Raw genomic sequence first — 21,617 nt, forward strand, 5'->3', positions numbered from 1 at the left:
TAGTCTTTCTCTGGTGGCAGATGAGATTATATTATAATAGTGGTACACCAATCAGTATCTTTGTTAATTATAATAATGTTAAAGTGTCAATGTGTCTACAGATATACAGGTACTGTATATATATATACAGTATGCTTGTGTCTGACAGTCACATCAGTGCATTCAATCTATGGAAAAGCTGTCTTATTTCACCTCACAAACCTGGAGCTCATTATGATCACAGTCTTTCTCCTGTGGCAGATGCCATGAAACGTGTGGAACACCAATTAGTATCGTTGACAATGCATGTGGATATGTCTGCAGATGTACAGGTATGTAATGTGCGCACTCGCGTGTCTCTCTCTGTGTGTATGTGTGTGTGTGTGTGTGTGTGTGTGTGTGTGTGTGTGTGTGTGTGTGTGTGTGTGTGTCTGTCTGTGTGTGTCCCGGAATTTCACTTCAAAAGCACCGCAGATCTAAGTAGCTGACAACTTTGAAGCAGCTATCAAAGCTCAGGTTTATACAGTATGTGGTTCCCAAACCTTTTAGTTAGAAACCCAAAAGAGAAATTTGATGTGCATGTTTTTTCCACTCACTTTCAGTTTGGAGGGGCTGAACCGTACTCATTGTGGTGACCCAATGGCCTTTCCTCTAGTGCTAAGAGATCAAAAAATGAAATGGAAAATTGTCATGACATTTTTTACTCCCTTACGGAGCGCTGTGTGTGGGTGGCTGGCTGGGTGGGTGCCTGGTTGGGTATGAGCACGAAAACAGCATGGTTGTTTTTCACCACCTGTGCGCAACCTAACGCACACACAAAAACACACGCACGTATTAACTGTATATATGATGCTTTTGGCTGTGCCAGTACAGTGACAGTACAGTACAGTACAGTAGAGGGTGTACAGTAGAGGGACCGCCACACGGTAACTCTGTAATTTCTCAACCGTTTCGGACGCGGGGCGGCACGCCGAAACCGCCCCGGTCATCTGGGCGCGTTCCTCCACACGGAGTTGCACCACTCACTTCACACGGGTGTGATTTTTCTTTTTCCTAAATGTTTTATCCCACAATTCATTTGTGAAAACATAAAATATGGAGATACAAGGTTTCGTTCCTTAATGTCCTACGCTTGCACATGATCGTGCACACACACTTAGGAGGCAGTGTTCTCTGCCTGCCAGCTGTCGATGGGACTTCAACCATGCACACAGAGCCCCCTGCTAGCTTAACTCTGTCACATACTGTACCTGGCAGTAGTACTGTCAGATCTCTCTCTCTGTCTCTCTCCCGCACTGTGTGCTTTAAGTGCACGGAACACGATGCATGCCGTGCATGGATTAAAGCAAAATTCTATCTAAAATGTGTATGGCCAAGTCCTATTGTTATGTGAATGGTGTGAAAGGAGCCCTCTCAACACTATAGCGCAGTTTCCTAAACAATATTCTACATACTGCCAACCAGGCCAAGAAATCACAGACTGAGGCTTTAACTTTCGCTTTTATGAAATATCTGAGACCATTCCATGAAACCACTGTTTCATGGAAGATATGCTTCTGTTGCTAGTTTGCTATATAATTTAAAAATAATAAGTAAAAGTAACCTACAAGATCTCAATGCGTCTGCGTCATGTGTGCACGCATAGGACATTAAAGACAGAAACCTTGTATCTCCATATTTTATCTTTTAGTTTTCTTCACAAATGAATGCCCCATTTCTCTCCCTCCATCTCAGCAGACGCATTGAGAGCTCAGCTATTTTCGCTGCGTAACATACTTCCACATACTTCCACATGCTGGCTTCTATGGAATACAAATGTCGTGGCGACTGAGAACTTTAATCCATGTGCGTGTGAATAGGTGTGCTTGTCGTTTGATGATGCTGAATTTGACCCGCTCAACCGTAATCAGTCAAATGGTACCAACGGACACAGTCAAATTACAGCTTACAAGATTGGATATTACAGAGAGAGGTATGTAAACATGATGACACATCCACGCTTAGGGCCTTGATGGTATTTAATATACCAGCACGTATCTGATAATCCTGGAAACAGGATTTGTTCTTTGGTAACAGCTAGCTGCCTAGCTATCTGATCTGAATCTGTGTGTGCGTGCGCTGCAGGAAAATCCATTTCAATGCTATACAGCTGTGTACAGATTGTGCTGCTAAAGAATGTCAAGATACACCATACACTTACACATAAAAACAATACTACTCTCTGCCCCAAATTCTTCACATGAGTCTGATATAGCGCCACCAGCAGGCCGCTTTGTGCACAACACATTGTTGTACAGTACTCCTACAGATGTTGTCAGTATCTCTATAGTCATTAGACGAAACGGGTCTTTCAGATTGTTCATATTCCATCCTCATTGGCTAGGATTGGTGCCTAAAGATTGCAGGAAGGTTCCACAAAATGCCTCAAATCATGGACACAGCACGCGATAGAACCAGTATTATGTACACCTCTTCACACCTGACAACGTAAGCATTCAAGTTGAATTTCCTGTTGCAGTGTTTGTGAATATCAGTAGTATTTGACAGGAAATTAACTTGGACCCTGGCTGTTCCCTAGCAACACAATAACACAGGTCCATTAGGCCAGCGTTCACAGAGACACTAGCCAAGCTCCTCAACCTCCTTTGAAACGACGCTGCTTCAGGCACCATAGCCTCTTCCTCACCTCACCTTAAGGCAGAATAGAGATCATTACCATAGCATTTCCACGCCTGTTTCCATTGTCAATCATGGTAGTCAAGGACAATTACTCATATCTCATGAAACAGCCTGCACTATTTCAAAAGACAGGTTCTGTCACCTTTCTCTGCTCGTTATCCTGCCAGCAGACCTGAGCGATAGAGTATTGAAAAGTCAGCATACGACCCCCTAACACACACACAGACACACACACACGCACACACACACACACACACACACACACACACATACACACACACACACACGTGCGTGCACACACCATTTTAGTAATGCCCATTCTACGTCTTCGGTAATAGCTCCTTGTCCTTGACTAACAAGATTGACAATGGAGAGGGAGCGTGAACCGAAGGAGTGAATTTGAATCGAAGCCTTTTCTTATTCTGACGGCAGACGTTCGGCAGGGAAGCTATACGGAGACACATGATGAAGAGATAACCTTTACAGTTTTAGGTCAGGGAGGATGATAATACCAGCCTTGATAGTCAGCGCTGCCACAACCTCGTCTAAAGTCAGGAATAAACCACCCCCCACCGCTCCCCCCTGGTTGGCGGCGTGTAAACAACCACGGTATACTACACAATATTGGTGATATCAGCGGAGGTCTCCGTGGATTTCCTACGTGTAACTGAGATAGAAATATGTCATTACTGCCTGGGGAATGGGAGGGGTGTGTGTGTGTGTTTTTTTTTTTTTTAGGGTGGGGGGGAGATAAAGAGACTAAGAATATTCCATTCCACACTCTCACTCACACAGACCATGTGTCTGTCTGAATATCTGATACCCATGCAAGCATGCATGCATGCATGCATCACAAACAGCACAGCCATGCATTGCACATGCACGCATACATTACACACACAATAGCAAGAACCTAAACTCAAACCTTGCACACTTTTGCTCTCTCTCTCTCGCACACACGCACGCACGCACACACACACACAAACACACACACAGTACACACTTACTTCAAGGTGTCTGTGAATAGCTGATGGACTGCTCTAGTGACTCCATTCTAATATAATCTACACTATTCCCCCAGATCCCACACCAATATGTCGCAATTGTCATTTATTCCCACCATGGAATCTCACAATCAGATGACTTTTCACATTGTGCACACGCACGCGCTGGCCCATACAGCACACACACACTCTCACACTCACACACTCACACACACACACACACACACACACACACACACACACACACACACACACACACACACACACACACACACACACACACACACACACACACACACACACCTTGTCAGGATGACAAACTGTTGCAGCGCAAGACACATACAGCAGTCTTAACCCATACATTATCATGCTGCTGTCCTGGGAGACTTGCATAGCGTATACGGCGCCCTTTCCTCTGATGTATTAATTCCTTTTGTACATGTTCTTGTTGTACCAAGGCAGAGAGATGAAAAACAAGGGACTTTCAACACACTAGACTCAGCAGGATTTGGAAAAAACCATGTATTCAACTTCAGTATGCTGCACTACTATAATGGTGTCTTTACAGGTCTCCCAAAATATATATGGATCAGACAGATGCAGTTGATAGAGAATACGGCTGCTTGAGTCGGCCCTCAGACCAAGGAAGTGAATCACATCATTCCAGTCCCCAGAACTTTACACTGGCTCCCTGTCTGACAAAGAAATGACTTCAGAATACATTACATTGTATGGTTCAGGCTCAAAATACATTTGCTACAGCTCCCAGGTCATCTGATTTCTTTCCCCAGAGTTGTGGAGAAGCAGTATTCAGTTTTTATCTAACAGAATCGAACTGAAAACGTGGAACAATTATTATTTTTTAACTCCAGGTCTGCCACAGCTCTTATTTGAATAAAAGCCAAAAAATATTTCTGTTTGATGTTGCCTTCGATTGAGGGTTTCGGTTCATTTAATGCTGCACTGCACTTTATTCTCTCCAATTACTTTCAGAATAAAGTATCTTGTGCCGAAGAAAACTAAATGCAAACATGCCAATCATTATGTCTCTTTCTTGGATGCTGCTGTGAGGTGAACTGCTTACATTCAGTGAAATATTATTTTTGCACACAATATAATTATCAGGTGCCTTCAGATGCAATTAAATAGATACAACTGGTTATTAGTCACCTATTTGTACAGGCAGAGAACAAAACAATTCCAAAAAAAGAAAGAAATGCACATCGCTAGACCAAACTGGATGAGTGTTTCAAATAAATCCCAGTGAATTTAAAACAGACAAATCTGCACTGCAAGTGGCGAAAAACAGTGGCACATACATAATGACACATATTAAGGGCCAAATAGGCAGTCATTAACTGCCAACATTCACCTAAAACAGAGGAAGACAGCAGACAAACAACTAAGGCAGAGCGAGACACTTTTGGGAGAACTCATGCAAATCTTTGCTGATTTGTTTTGATTTTAGAACATTATGGGAATTTATGTTTCAAACGATAAGGCATGACATTCAGAGGTGATAATTAGGCAGATTTTTCAGCTTTCTACTGCAACAATATTTTAATAAGTGATGAATGTGCTTTGGAGTTGTTTTGAGGTTCCATTTTGGGAGTGTTATAAGGGGGGCATGGCTTTGAGCTGTTCTGCAGAGCTCAGAAAATATATTAGGCTTGTATGGGGTTAATAGCGCCTATGCGGCCTTTATCAGGCTATAATTTTTTTAAGAAAAAGATAGCCTGATGAAGGCCGCATAGGCCGCAAAGTGAGTCTGGCTGTCTTTATTGAGCCAATGGATCCAATGTAATTATTTAGTCACAAGCTCTTGTTAATACTTTTCATTGATTCGACATTTATAAAACCAACAGTTACACTTAATAAACACTTAAATTCCGCCCAAAGCAACAATATATAATTAAATAACTACCAAAGGAGGACATCAAAATAATGGAAGTAGAATGCGTAATGGATGATTGCATTTGATATCCTCCTGAATTGATATAAACGCACGGAAAAGGTCAATGGTATTGGCTTAAAACCGTTAAAAGTAAAATCCTGAGGGTTAATTTATCCATCTCTATACCTCAAACTCAAACAAATGTTACAGGGTGTACAAATGTCACATTTGTATAGTCTCAGAGTAAAATTAACACAGAATACAATTTCAGTGTTGTAGTTGTGAGGAAAAGCCAGGATTGATTCTTCCTTATCTGTTTTCTCGTCTCGACCCTGAGAAAGCCTGATGTTAGATATCAGGCTAAGCTGTCTGAGCTTAAGCTGGGCTAGAGAGGTTAAGACCCCGGAAGTGACAGAGGTTTAAAGAGGGCTTCTATGCACAATCAAATCTGACTGTTAATTATCTCCAAGTCACACACAGACAAACACACACCAGGTCTGTGTGTTTGTCTGCGTGTGTGACTTGGGCTCTTCTCCCAACCTACTACACCAATCAGCATTCCGTGTGCAGTATACTGTAGGCCAAGGAACTCAATTTACAAATATTTGTCACATCGATCAGTGAAAACGCTGTTATTTTTGTGAATTCATAATCTCAATCTCACCGTCCCTGCAGGCTATGGGATACAGTACATGTCCATGAGGCTGTGGAGTGTAGACAGTCAATCGGGCACAACACAACACGTCTTGTAATTTTTTTTTTACTTTAGTCCATGTTCAATGTAGTATATGAAAGGTTTGATAAATGTCCAGCTTAGTGTGTAAATAGGCCCATCACTATCAACAAAGCATAAAGATGAACATATACAGTAGAATCGCTGTTAAGAGTCACGTTAAATAAAAGTGCATGGGTTCATCAGGCACATATAGAAACTCCACCAGGCTAATCAGTTTATCATATTTCACGATAATTGTATGGACAAAGTGAACACACTGCTGAATACTGAAGTTTTGGGGATGGTTGCAACCAGCTAGTATAAAACAAGATTGTTTTCCAAGTCCTTATTATAAGATAGAAAGTATCTGAGTCTTTTGTGAGGAATGGGAGTTCTCATTTGCATCATCTTCCTTGTGTGTTTTGCCACACATCATAAGAGTTGTTTCATTTTGGCTAGGAAGACTACTTTTAACGTTGCTTCAAATCACTTGACGGCTTTAAAGCTTTCATGTTCTCCAGTCCAAAATTATCACAATGTGGCTACAGTACAGTCAAAAAACAATAAATTAGTTCTTAATTTGAAATAAAAAAATAAAAAATGACATTCATGAATGTAGTCGATGTACACTGCAAGCTGTCTGCATCTCGTTAAGCAATACTGATGCAACACTTATTCCGATCATATTCCGATTCCTAACATTTTGTGTCATTATTATTTCTTCGTCATTATTTTCTTTTTCCGTACAGCAGGAATCTATCTACACTAAGACAATTCTCTCCTCCCTTTGGCTGAAGCTGTTGCCTCGTATAGTTGATCACCTGTTAGTTACACTTTTGTGGTGTAACTAGTGTTACACGCACGCACGCACACACACACACACACACACACACACACACACACACACACACACACACACACACACACACACACACACACACACACACACACACACACACACACACACACACACACACACACACACACACACACACACACACACACACACACACACACACACACACACACACACTTTCAGGGTTAAATGAACACTGATAGTTCTACTGTGTGTGGTGTCTGTTCAACTAACATACTTTTAAACCCAGAAAAGTACTTTGCCCAGAAAAGTAAAAAGAAAAGTAATAAATGATAAGACCACAATGAGTAGCCTTCATTATTAATTCCCTTTGTAGTATTATTGTGCATTTTGCAATTATTCCCAAGAGACTAATGCACATAATTACAATATTGAATATTGTAATGTGTGCTCAAATTAAATGTATGAATGTATTCAAATGGAATGGAATAGTACAAAAACATTGTCAAGAGAATATATTTGACACATTATTCTATTTGTAGTAAATCATTATAAACCCACTAAATTACTGCATACCTACTTTACCTGAAATTATACATCAACAAACTCTGAGAGTAATGCATCTCTTAGTTAAATGAACACTGAGGATTTTACAGTGCATGACAGTTCCATGTTGGAGAGAGTTGATCTGACCTAAATGAGAGAGATTAGCCACTGGGGACCACCATGGTTTCAAACCACCAAGGATGTCCTCACTAGCTGCTAACATTATGAGGTAGATTAGAAGGCCATTGGGGGGTTGCTCAATCTGCTTCTTCGCTTGGCTTCCAGGTAGCTGCTCTCCCAGCAGCCATCCATGGAGACGCAATAATCAGCCAGTTAGGGAAGGCCTTCCTTCAACTAATTAGCTCAAGATTCTATTTGTAGAAGCTCCATATGAGCAAGGAGAAGGAGAGGAAGACGGAAATGGTGCCTGGCTGCTCTGGAGAACCAGACTGGCTGCAGGGCTGGGGTCTAATGCAACGCAATTAAAGGTAACGGATTGACTGTAACCTGATTACAGAAAATAATTTAATTTAAAAGCATAAAATTAGTAAACTGCGATCTGACGTGGTCCAAAATGTGATTATTTTATATTGTATGAGGAACGTTTCTGTCTTTATATATTTTTTATTTAATGCTTCTTAATCTGATGACGGATTAAAGACCCACAGTTTGATTACTTTATTTAAAGTATTTATTTTTTAAGTGATATAAAATGACAGGTGGGACGTATCAGCCATTCGGAAATAAGCATAATGTCAATGTCATACAAACACACTAATTCCCCCGTGACTTCCTTGCGTCCTACCAACTGCAAAACACCCACTGACGTCACATAGCCCTCGTATAGGCCACCATGACCTGCAAGGAGCAGCCATTTCTGATACAGCAACGGACTATGGCTTCATATTCAGACTAGAAACTAACCACTCATTTGCTCATGAATTCCAAGTCATCCTGGACCACCACAGACAGCATCGGCTGAAAGCAGAAAGGTGAAATAGTGCACATACCTTTAACCTCCTTCTCGTTCCTGAACCAGCGCAGGTCAGCGGCGGGCTTGCTCCCCTGGGTGATGCAGGTCAGAGTGATGTGATCGCCCTCCAGTGCCGGCTTTGTTAGGCCGTCAATCTCTGGCTTCTCTGGCACCCCTGGGGGAAGGGAGGGGAAATCACAGGGTGGGAATTAGTTCAACGCAACAGTGACAGGTGTGACGACCACTCGGTGAACGATACGTGCTGTTCAGAATCGAGTCCAGTCAAACACCATATCAGATCCAGTGTCTGTGTGTGTGAGTGAAGGCCTGGTCTATATGTGTGAGAAGATAGTGTGACTGAAAGGGAAAGCTATTAGTTTGTGCAGCTGGCAATTGACAATTATCCCTTTCCTTAATGAGTGTTTTAAGTTTGGCGAGTGTGCATCCAATGACGTCGAGAAATAAGTCTGCCGGAGGCCGACCGACTGAAAGGTCTATCAGTCAATGGCATTGACTGACTCTAGCCATGTGTCTCTCAGCACCTTTCAGGAGAATGCTTTGCCTTGAAGTGCTTCCCTCCTCTTGGTTTTACGTACCAGCCTTCTGTAGGGAATCTATATTTAGTATACACGGTCTATTCTAACATTGACAGCTGTCTAAGTTCACTGTGATATGTGCGTGCAGCTGTTTCCGGCGCGGTACATGCGAGGAGTATTTCATGTGACAATTTCAAAATTTCAATGTGTTCATGTGAGAGAGCTAGAGAGAGAGAGAGAGAGAGAGAGAGAGAGAGAGAGAGAAGGGGGGTGGTGTTTAAAGTGTCGTGTGTTTAATAAGTTGAGGCCAGATCTCTGTATTAACTAGAACTGTGGCTCATGCATTTCGATATGATATCGTTGAGGGAAAAAGATGTCTGGTACTGTTAGTTTTCTTCAGGACTTTTACGACAGCAGATCAAATAAAGTATTCATCTTTATACAATCACATTCCCCTTGGATGGCCAGAGGCTGCAAAGATTTAATCCCTCTGTGTGTGTGTGTGTGTGTGTGTGTGTGTGTGTGTGTGTGTGCGTGCGTGCGTGCGTGCGTGCGTGCGTGCGTGCGTGCGTGCGTGCGTGCGTGCGTGCGTGCAGTTTTCACACAATTTCTTGGGTTGCCTGTGCGTGAATTTGTGCAAACGTGTGTTCATACTTGTGCACGTTGCATTGGGTGTATTTTAGCACAACCAAAGGTCTTGAAGCAGACGGGCTCATTTAATAATGTGTGGCTCTGATACAAAATGGAAGGAAGGCTTATGGTATCATGGCATTGTTTCAATCTATACACTTCTTGAATGTCTTTCCTACTTATATTATTGATTGACTGACGTTTAAAAATGCATATAATATTTGCATATGCATGTACATGAACATAATGGTATATATGTCAAAAGAATAAAACAGCTTGAGAGGTTATTTCCATTGTGGACCTTAGAGTGCAAAAGTGTGTGAATTGAGTGCCAGGTGGCATACAAAATAAGAAATGAATAATAAATACATTCATGCAATTTCTAATGTACTACATAGACAACTAAAACAGGGAAAATCAAAAGGCGTAGGTAGGCTATATGGAATGGAATGAATGGCAGCTGGACAGCTGCCATTCATTCAGGTCTGTATGGAGGACTTGGAGCAACTTGACTTGAGGCTTCCCGGTAACAAATTCCACATAATTGTCACAGAGTCCTATACAGCTTTTGAATCAGCATGGTACAAAGTCTGTGGAGCACCCTCTGGTGTACAGTATACCACTAACCTTAGGCTTAGTTAGACCTTATTGACAAGCTCTTTGGTAATGGGTACCACCTTGTTTACAATCCTCTACTCCACTCTGAGCCACTTGAGGCTTATAAAACCATGGAGAAAAATATATTGGTAGGCTTGGTCCATGTTTACAATGGAGACTTATAGATCAATGTGTGTATATATATATATATATATATATATATATATATATATATATATATATATATATTACACACACACACACACACACACACACTCACACACACACACACACACACACACACACACACTGTACGGTATATATTACTGTAGCTTTATATGTAGCTGCGATTTGTGGCTATAAGTATAGGCTATATAGTCTTGTGGCCCATAGATCAGGAGCTTATCTCCTGTTTCCTTATGGAAGATTGATGTACAAGTACAGTACACCCCCTGGACATAATGCTAGTATGTCACAGGGACTTGCCCCCCCATCCATCCCTTGATGCTGCTTTTGCGTCCAAAGCAGGGGAGGCACTGGGTACTATTTCATAGGCTTTATGACAGGGTGGACACTTTAAGAGGTAATTTGTGAATAGCTTGTAGGTAACTTGTGATTTGACAAATAAGAAAAGACAAAGTAGCTGAATGTAGCTGCTGGTTTTCCATTTTTATGTTTACCATCATGCATGTTCTCATCTTAATCTGGGTGTGCTGCACACTGATTGGCCATGAGGGATAGAAAATTACCTCGCAGCTCAATAGGAGATGTTGTTGCTTATAATGATAAGTCCAAAATATGGATTCCACGTTGATCATGGTTAAATGTGACATGCTCTCTGGCTAAAAGTTGTATAGCATGTATACTATTTTACAATTTTATTGTCCAAATTGCTGAGAAGGCTCTGTAATATGTTTTTATGTGAGATGTGACAATAAACATATTGAACCTTGAACATTGATTGTACTGTATTGCTATTCACTCTGGTCTGTCATTCTGAAGCAGTTTAGTACAAAAGACCCCAAACAAAAAGCTACACCCAAATAAGATCACAGTAACTGCTATTTCTTGAAACTAGGGATGCAACAGTTAATCAAATTATTCCCTAAAATATGACCCTATATTGGTCATCTATATCTTCATAGAATAGGTCCTCACTAATTATCATGATAAAATGTCACAATTTCTTTCTACTCGATCTGTGTCTCATAGGAGGGCTGTGGGGAGTTCATAAACCCATCCACCAGTGACATAATCGATGGGGAATCCAAGCTAATAGAAACTAAAAATAATCTTGTTTTAAAAAAATGCCTAACAATGATGTCACTGGTAGACGGGTTTCTGAACTGCCCGTGCCCACAGCCCTCCTATGAGACACAGAGTAGGAAAAAATTGTGCCATTTTATCATGATTATTAGTGATGACCTATTATATGAAGATAGATTGAAAAGTGGTGAAGTGGTCCTTTAAGCTCACTATTATTGCACAACAATGTTGTGTGATGAAATATAAATTCTAAAACGGGTAGTCCCAATACTTCATTCTGATTGGCTGGTTACCGTCACGTGACCGGTGTAAATTTCACCGATAACCCACTCCTTCAATCACTTTGTATCAAACTGCAGCCTTGTAGCTGAACTGGGGAAGGGGAGCGCTTCATTGCCCTACAAACACATGCCGTGCGGGCGTCTAAGCACCGCCCGGCTCATATGACTGTGAATGTGTGGCTCCAGGCAGCCCCGTAAATACATCAAGCGCTATTCTCCCGTCACATATAGCTACTTGCAGAGCAAAACAAGGAAGTGTTGTGGCTCTGGCTTGCTCGCTCTGGTGGCGCAAAGCGTAGATACTTTTGTGAATGTAATAGTTTTATTAGGTTAATATTGCTATAATGTTTGTAACCGTTTTAGAAAAGCAATAAGCCACTCGAGGCCCCAGCTTACCGGGTATTTTACACTGGCTGCGGGGTAGAAGCCCCTCGGCTGCGCCTCGGGACTGCCTACGCCCCCAGCCAGTGTAAAATACCCGGTAACCTGAGACCTCTCGTGGCTTATTGCTTAAATGACGCTCAAGTGGTTAATTGTAATCCTGCTTCTCAATGATTAAATAAATGTAAAAACAAATGTATATGATCGCTAAGAAAATAATCGATAGTTGCAGCCCTATAAATTCAAACTAATAGTAGGAGGGGCCTGTTGGTTAGAGACTAGAGCATTAACAGACAAGTTCAAGGGTGCTAAGTTCCCACCTGCTCACAGGTCTCTATGGGTAAATACTAAATTACAAAAAAATGTAATGGATACATGAATGTTGTCAGTATGGATTGAGATACAAAATATGCCTTATATAGCACAAACTATCAATTATTTTTCAAATGTGTCTGGCAAAATATGTCTTCATTTATAATAATTTAATTTAAACCCAAGCTTGTAATTTATTACTTCTAATTTTCATAACATACGTCCATGCGTAAAACCTTATTGGATTTGTTATAAAACCTTGGGGCGCATGGGACGGAACAGTTGCAAGTCATTCCCTGGCCAATTTCACTTCATTTATTAAATCTTCCCCTCTTTCTGGGCTTGCACCATTAACCATTGTTCTATACTCTGAGATGATTTTCTCCATATCCTCGTTGAGTCTTTAATGTCTCTAATGCGCCACATGCTTGTTGACACAAGGATGGCGGTAATGGTCCTGGAGAGCCTAGCACATCCATTAACATTAGCAAAAACTAATTGGTGAGATAATAAGACCCATGTCAGGAAATGAGACAATATTTGTACAGAGCGAGCGACGCTCGGAACACAAACATGGGGTAGGGAGGGGAGAGGAGGACAAGGGTGTATCTGTTTCACTGCATGGCTGCAGACTGCAGACAATGAAGAAGCAGACAGGTTTTAATCATGATGTGTCGTGTGTGTGTGTGTGTGTGTGTGTGTGTGTGTGTGTGTGTGTGTGTGTGTGTGTGTGTGTGTGTGTGTGTGTGTGTGTGTGTGTGTCTGTGTGTGTGTGTGTGTGTGTGTGTGTGTTAAACAGTGCAATTGTAAACAGTATATATGTACAGTAATTGTATTGTAGGCACTGTATACAGTAGATATAATTTCAAATGCTTCCTAGCTGAATTAATCCCATTCATTATCATCACCCACGGGTGGGTCGCAGGAGATTGCAACTGGGTTGGCTGGGGACACCCGGAAATGCTTTGGCCATGTCTCGCGACCCCCGCCCCCCTCCCCACCCCCAATACAAATTGACCTCTACAATAACCTTAATAATAGAGAAACATTATAAATAAATACTGAAACCAGATATAATCATTAAGGAAAGTGTATGCATGCATGTGTGCTATACTGTATGTAAACTCTCAATTTCCCCCAGAGGGGTCGTGACCCTTGGGTTGAGAACCCCTGGCCTACGCTACGCACACACGGTGAACATAGTTAGCACAGGTCTCTTTGGATCTACTATGATAGACAGACCCAATGCTCTTTCCCTCACGCAGGCATCACATATAACACATGATACTCACCCAGAACGGTCAGGTAGGCCTTGGCTGTTCTGACAGGCATGGTGAACAGAGAACAAGTGTACATGCCCTCATCGTTCAGAGAGATGTCACTGATGCTGATGGTGAGTTCTGACCATGACGCATGCACCAGCTCAATCCTGTTGTCCCTCAGAGCTGCAGAGAGAGAGAGAGAGAGAGAGAGTTTGTTACTGAACATAATACCACAGTTAGTTCCAACCTTGCTTTTGATTGGTTGGGACTAAGGCATTGTATGTATCTCCATAAAAGATTTGGGGGAGGCGTTCCGTATCCCAGCCTAGATTGTGTGCGAACGTTGCGCATAACAACAGGACGGTCAGACAACAACATGCTTGATACTGATCTGGATCACTACTCTACTGTCTGAGTGGAACGCCACAGGCATGACGGGAGTTTGCGACCGATAAAGGGACTATGAAGTGAAAGACGGTACTTTTGGCACGGGGACCTGTGGTGCGTCGGACAGCTGAGGCTTGTAGATATGTGGGAAGAACACTGGCTATAACGTGTCTTCCTTTTTAAATATACTTTACTTAAATTATTCATGGTACAATTTATGCAGTCATATTACATTGAAGTTGGCATTTTGAGTACCACTCCCAGACATATCCCATGTGATCATGTGAGACGATAATGGCGTGATGTTGCTGCGTTGGGGCAACCCTGATAATCCAGAATCAGAATTGGGTCGACGTGGTGTCTGTTTGCTATAGGATCAAGCTTACTCCACTTGCCCCAGACTATAAGCACTCTGCCTTGGGTCTAGGGCTTATATTATCCCACGCTCAATGTCTTCACATATTGTACAGTTAATATAAAACGCGTTATTCAGGCACATTTCAGCCACCTCTTTTTCCCATTAGCATTAGGACCACTCTATGCAACGTCGTCAAACAGCAACGCGCACCGATGGTAACATCATTCGACAGGCCAGGTTTCTTTCTAGTCTGAAGAGAATCATTATGTCTGGAGAGAATCATGTTGTGTGTGATGCCCCATTATTGCAACCACAGGTCACATTTACTATGATAACGTGCAATTCCCGTCAGACAGCCCCCATATATGGTGCCAAGGTCTCGTGACATCACTATGACATCTGATGTCATAGTAAATGCGATTTGCTGTCGCAATTAAGCCCATAATGGAGATCCCTGATGTCACCCGGCAGCAGGCGAACTAGAACTAGAGTTCTCAACAGGCCCGACAATTAAGGCCCTCATCAAACCCTGTACTCTCAAGAGAATGTCCCCGCTACCACCCTTATATTTCCATATGGAGCTGACCTGTTCTGACATTCCATTGATCTGACCTCATCAAACCCTGTATACTCAAGACATGCTCCTTATATGGCCAGTACAGAATTCAATAGTGCGAGGTCGCTTTTCGCCCTTAGGTGTCTTACTGGTTTTAAAATATTGTAGTGTGTGCATGTTTATGGTAAATAAAAAAAATATTTCATAAGACGATGTGATTGCAACCATATTTCAAAATCGTTTAAGATTTTTTAAATCTTAATCTTAAAGTAGTCGAAAAGAGCCGTTTGATGTCTACCCTCTCAGGCACACTAGATATATGAAAATGTAATCGGACCCCCAAGACATAGAGGGAATGAAAATCAATAACACAATACCAGGCCAAGAAAGTGAGTGCTGTAATGAGCATTCAGCAAGACGTGAAAGCTGAGATGAATTAAATGGAATAAGGAGGCTGTTGGTGGAATCTTGAAACTGGACTGCCATCTAGGATACTGAATACTGATTGATGGAGAATGAAGAAATATATATATTCTAATTTAGTTTCACGCAGCCACAACACAGTCAAATCTTCAGCATGCATTTATCCTTTATATCTCTCATAGTATGTAGGCCTGTATTTTTATTTGACCATGAAAGTTGGGAAACTAAAGTCAACAGTTGATCATTGTCTGTAATCCTGTCAGGACATCTCATGAACCAATTTTGGATCCTGATCCACTGAGTGAGAGACCGTGACCTGTCTAACATTCAGACAAAATCACATAAAACACACAGGCTGCATATTACTCACAGACCTTGTGGGATTTATGGCAGAGTTAAATATTCTACTCACTTTGTTATGGTGGCCTCGGCCTCTCAAGTGATTTATTCTAACCTTCTTTCCCCAGCTGTGACACACTGCTACAATCCTTATTTAACTAGAAGAGCCAATAGCCTTTCACTCTACATCCAAATAACTCACACAAAGCACACGTCATTAACCCATTCTGACCTGAGATCAGATTCTAAAAATGTCTTCTACATCCTGACAGTTTTCCATTCTGACCTGAGATCAGATTAAAAAAAATGTCTTCTACATCCTGACAGTTTTCTGAAAAAGCTATGTTTCTATGTCAGTCGTTCTTTGATTTTTCAAAAATAGCAGACCTACAAGCTCATAGCACGCCACTCGGTGGCGCGCTATGAGCTTGTAGATCTGCTATTTTTCAATAGATAAAGCATGACATAATGCTAACACCAAAAGGGGTTCCCGTCCAAAATGGGTTCAGGTGACTGTGTGTGCGTGCGTGCGTGTGCATGTGTGCGCGCGTGTGCGTGTGTGTGTGTGTGTGTGTGGCAGTACCCCCCACGTCATGGTAATTTCAAGGAAGTCTCATTAAAAAAAAAAGAAAGGATATTGGGGTCTTTATATCGCTCTACAAAAACTTTAAAGGTACTGTAAAGGCTGTTACACCATCTGGAAGCATGGAGCACCTTGAGGTGTGCTGTGCTCATTGGCTAGATGGTACAGCCCAAGGTAGCTTTATGGGGTCATTTTAAATGTCGACTCTGGCTTTTGTGTGCACCCCAGACAGTGTTTAAGTAGATTGACTCAGTATTTATTTTATCTGATATTCATATTATCAGATACCTCCCCCCCCTCCATATAAACCAATTATCTAGCCGCCTAACCAAACCTTTCATAACCAATCTCTCAATCTGTAAACCAAAACATTTTCTTTTTACAAAACCTGACAAGATTTGACAAGAGGGAAAATTGCTGGAAGTGGTCATTAGTAAAGATGTGTTGATTTAGAGTAGCCTACTGCCTAATTTATACTGTGTTTTGCACGATGGTGTCAGTTGCCATCAAGATCTGTTCTTTTTGGCAAGCAACACTGTTGAGCGATGGCATAAATCAGTGGTTCCGGGGACCCCTAGGGGTCCTTGAGGGAGTTCCAGGGGGTCCCCAGCTAAATGATAGTTTGGAACCAAATTGGGGTCTCATTGTACGTTTTACTACCCAGTCACACACTCTATGCCAGTGGTTCCCAAAGTGGGGTCCGGGGACCCCCAGGGGTACCCGAGGGAGTTCCAGGGGGGACCCATCTATTTTGTTCATGTTCATAAAGTGCTAAAGTGTTTAAAGCAGTGGTTCCCAAACTTTTTCATGTCAAGGACCCCCAAATTGACACTACTTAGCCCGTGGACCCCCATTTGAAAAGATATGCCAGGGACCCCCATAAGAGAAGACGTACACATTTAGACGTCTACATTTAGACGTCTACATTTAGACGTATACATTTATTTGTTATCCGTGTTGCGAGGATGAGGGGGTACCTGGAAAAATATCTACCCCAAAAGGTGGTCCAAAAAAGTTTGGGAACCCCTGCTCTATGCAACTAATATAGTCTTCCTTGCACTGGATATACTTTGGCATGAATATGGTATGTTTGTCGCACAAAGTATCTATGAATTCTTACCGGCTGTGCCTGTCACTCGCGATGCTCAAAGATAGAATGCTAACAAAACACACACAACGGACACACATCTCCTGTCGCACATGCGCAGTAGACTATCCAACAGGTCACGCATGCGCAGTGGACTATCTGACGGTAAACAATACTATAATATAACCCCAAACGTCCCCTAAACACACACAGAAAAATACAGAAACCCCCCAACTACTTTAAAGACACCCCAGCATATGTAAAATAAACCCCACCTTACTGGAATCTCTGAAGTAAAAACATGCACGTAAGTTGCTGAAAGTGAAAGTGCGTCACATCATGCCCTGACTCAAATGTCCACCAGATGGCACTGACCACACATACATACACGTATAAAATATAATGCAACATATAAAGCTATAATTCCCACACTCAGAGATAGATTTGACATTAAATGGGGGTCCGTAGACTAATTAATGTCAAACTGGGGGTCCTTGAAATTAAACGGGTTGAGGTAGAGCCGTAAAAATATTCTCTTATGGGGGTCCCTGGCATATCTCTTCAAATGGGGGTCCGCGGGCTAATTAGTGTCAATTTGGGGGTCCTTGACATGAAGTTTGGGAACCACTGGTGTAAATAATTGAACTTATCGATACATTCTTCTGATAAACTTGCAGTTCCTCATAAGCAATCCACAAACTTGTTAATGATGGCAACAATATACGGTACCGTACTCTGTCTGGTGTATTGATGTGTGTGTGTGTGTGTGTGTGTGTGTGTGTGTGTGTGTGTGTGTGTGTGTGTGTGTGTGTGTGCGTGCGTGCAGGCGTGCGTGCGGGCGTGCGTGCGTGCGAGAGAGAGAGAGAGCGTGAGAGATAAATCTGTATAATGATTTTCAAACAGTGCAGCCTCAGAGGCAGAGTTGTCATTCAGTTGTCAGTGTTTATTTGCTAATTGGCTTGACACAAGGTTCTGGTTCCGCCCTCTGCTCTTTGGGTAACTTCTTTAATAATAGTAATAAAATAATAGTAATTTCAGACTTAACATTGTGCACTCAAGAAGAAAATAATAATATTTGTTGATGCAAAACTCTTCGGGTCTCATTGTTTTCCCCTTTAGATTCACGCTGAAAGCTTCTTGGGGAAGTCATTAGAGAATGGAGCTGGTTATAAGGCAGCTCATGAGACAAAGAACGGACAAGAAAGGTGCGTCAGTAGAGCACAAATCTCCACCAGGAGGCATGTCCCACCTCCCTCCATCTTTCAGTCTGTCTGGGGCATGTCCCACCTCCCTCCATCTTTCAGTCTGTCTGGGGCATGTCCCACCTCCCTCCATCTTTCAGTCTGTCTGGGGCATGTCCCACCTCCCTCCATCTTTCAGTCTGTCTGGGGCATGTCCCACCTCCCTCCATCTTTCAGTCTGTCTGGGGCATGTCCCATCTCCCTCCATCTTTCAGTCTGTCTGGGGCATGTCCCACTTCCCTCCATCTTTCAGTCTGTCTGGGGCATGTGATAACAATGTTTTGGGGTTGGTGAGCGTGTGTGTATGAAAAGGCAGAGGACAATGGGGTAAGGGATAATATAATATTTCATCATTTGGGTGCAACCAGAGTTGACAGGCTGTATGGACACAAACCTTTGGAGAGTGAACACACTGGAATGATGCAATAGCGGATCTCAGCACATGTTCGCCTGCATGTCCAATTGTCCATGCAAAGATTAATAGGGTATATGCACACAGAATAAATCTTCCTACTTCCGGGTCTCTTCCGACTTCCTGGTGTTCCAGGTGTTACTGATGATGCAATGTTCCATTCTGGTCAAACAGTGTCAGGGTGCTGCTGTTGTGCATGTCATTGGCTCACTGGAAACACTCTGCTACACCAGTGGGTCTCACTGTACAGTAGCCTCATAGTCTCACAGTCACCAGTGGGTCTCACAGTAGCCTCATAGTCTCACAGTCACCAGTGGGTCTCACAGTAGCCTCATAGTCTCACAGTGTCCTTGAGTGGGTTCCACATGGCCCCGTACGGGTAGTGTACAAATGGAATCAAAATTGGACCAGCACCAAATGGAGCAGAGCCTAAAAAATTAGTATCATCGGTAACACCTGTGAAGGAAGTCGGGAACGGGGCCGGACGCAGGAAGAGTTCTTTCCAAAATGGCTGCTGTGTGTGCATACCCGATTGTTGTGCTTAGCGTCCACACACCGTCATGCATTATCCAACAATGAATGACCAAAAGTGTTGCCGAACAATATGCTTTGTATGCATAGAATAGCAACTATGTCTACAATATAGGTATGATGAGGTGGCATTTCAGTATGTTGCTTGTGCAAGGCAAGTGGGACAGGAGCCGATAATAGCTATTTGTTGTTAAATGCTCTTTAGTTTGTCATTTGAATGTTTATGAACCACAATAGTTATCTTGTGATTATCCATTTGGCTTTTTTATGTAATAATGTACTTTTATGCTGTCAAAATATGGTATTAAATACAATATCATGGGATACATATTCCAGTGTGCTCTGATAATGATCATGTTAAAGTGATATTTCACTTTCAAATAAACAAATAAAATACAAATAAATGAAAAAATCACAGCCCCCTCATGCATTAGGAGGACATTCTAATGCGTGAGGGGGCCGTTTTTATGTTTATTTTATGTGAAAGTGAAATCCCTCTAATTCACACAAAAGTAAAAACTAAAAGCTGTAAGTTGAAAGAATGAATGCTGCATCTGAAATTCTGAATGTGCTATTTATTGTATTGTATAGTCTGGCCCGTCAGATATGCTTTTGGATTGAATAGAATAAGCTAGAACTCACAGCCTACAATAGACAGCATACGCACTAGAACTCACAGCCTACAATAGACAGCATACGCACTAGAACTCACAGCCTACAATAGACAGCATACGCACTAGAACTCAGAGCCTACAATAGACAGCATACGCACTAGAACTCACAGCCTACAATAGACAGCATACGCACTGGCATCCTAGCCTGACACTGAAGCCTGAATTCTCATTTTGTTCCACACTTTCACTCCATTATTCAGAACATATTTTTTTGAATAGTGCCTTTCACATGTCATAGCTATACACAGTCTCCTGTCTAGAAGACTTTAAGTGCATGGCAGCAATAACAAAAGGGGGAAAAGAAACATTTACTTTACAAACAATTCAGTCCAGTTACAAGTTCTTGTTAATACTTTTCGTTGCTAAAATATTTATAAAACCCACCCCTTTGCTTTTGTTTTCAAGACGATATGACAAAATGTTCAAAAGTTGCAAAAACAGCAGATTTAGAAGCTCACAACGGGTCACATTGTGGGTCACATTGTGAGCTTGTTGATCAGTAATTTTGCCGTGTCAGTGTCAAATAAAGTTCATTTCTGAATAAAATATAAAAAGGATGAAATATGGAGAAGATACAGTACAATGTTTCTGTCAGATAGCAATTATGCTTGCGGGTGTATGTGTATACGGTATATGTGTATATGCGTGCGTGCGTGCATTTGTCTGTCTGTGTGTGGGTGTGTCTGTCTGTGCCATGATCACAGCACTGACACATATATGACACAAACACATTGACACATGATGACACGCTTTTATCTTCCGTCATTTGCCATGCCATGGGAGGAATGGTTTAGCATGGCTGGCTTCAGGCTAAACAACTGCAGTAAATGACATTGCTGTTCTAATCAGTCTGGCTAAACGACAGCTGCTCTCTCCCTCATCTCTCCCTCATCTCTCTCTCTCTCTCTCTCTCTCTCTCTCTCTCTCTCTCTCTCTCTCTCTCCCCTTGCAGTTTGTTCATCTGCCCTGCTCCCATTCCTCACAGCACCGGTTATCTCTACATGGCATGCGTGCCAGGCCTGAAATGTACCGATAGGCACACGTGACGTACTATATCTGAAGGACTGACGGTTGCACTGTGGGGTGAGTACGTTCCTCTGTGTTTGCGTGTGTGTGCCTGTGTTTGTGTGTGTGCGTGTGTGTGTGTGTGTGTG

At 42.1% G+C, this 21,617-nt stretch overlaps 1 protein-coding gene across 4 annotated transcripts in view; it reads right to left on the minus strand.

The window, feature by feature from the left end:
* The window catches only part of cadm2a (cell adhesion molecule 2a), a 318,209-nt gene that overhangs the window by 44,561 nt on the left and 252,031 nt on the right, over positions 1-21,617 (minus strand). For all 4 annotated transcript variants that reach the window (XM_080780499.1, XM_080780500.1, XM_080780502.1 and 1 more), the window contains 2 exons: positions 13,903-14,055; positions 8,645-8,782 (listed from right to left, as the gene is read on the minus strand). In XM_080780499.1, the coding sequence (XP_080636625.1) occupies positions 8,645-8,782; positions 13,903-14,055 (291 nt within the window). The remainder of the gene's footprint in view (positions 1-8,644; positions 8,783-13,902; positions 14,056-21,617) is intronic.

Source organism: Protomyctophum bolini, assembly GCF_963924005.1.
Source record: "Protomyctophum bolini genome assembly, chromosome: 13".
In the NCBI taxonomy this organism is placed as follows: domain Eukaryota; kingdom Metazoa; phylum Chordata; class Actinopteri; order Myctophiformes; family Myctophidae; genus Protomyctophum; species Protomyctophum bolini.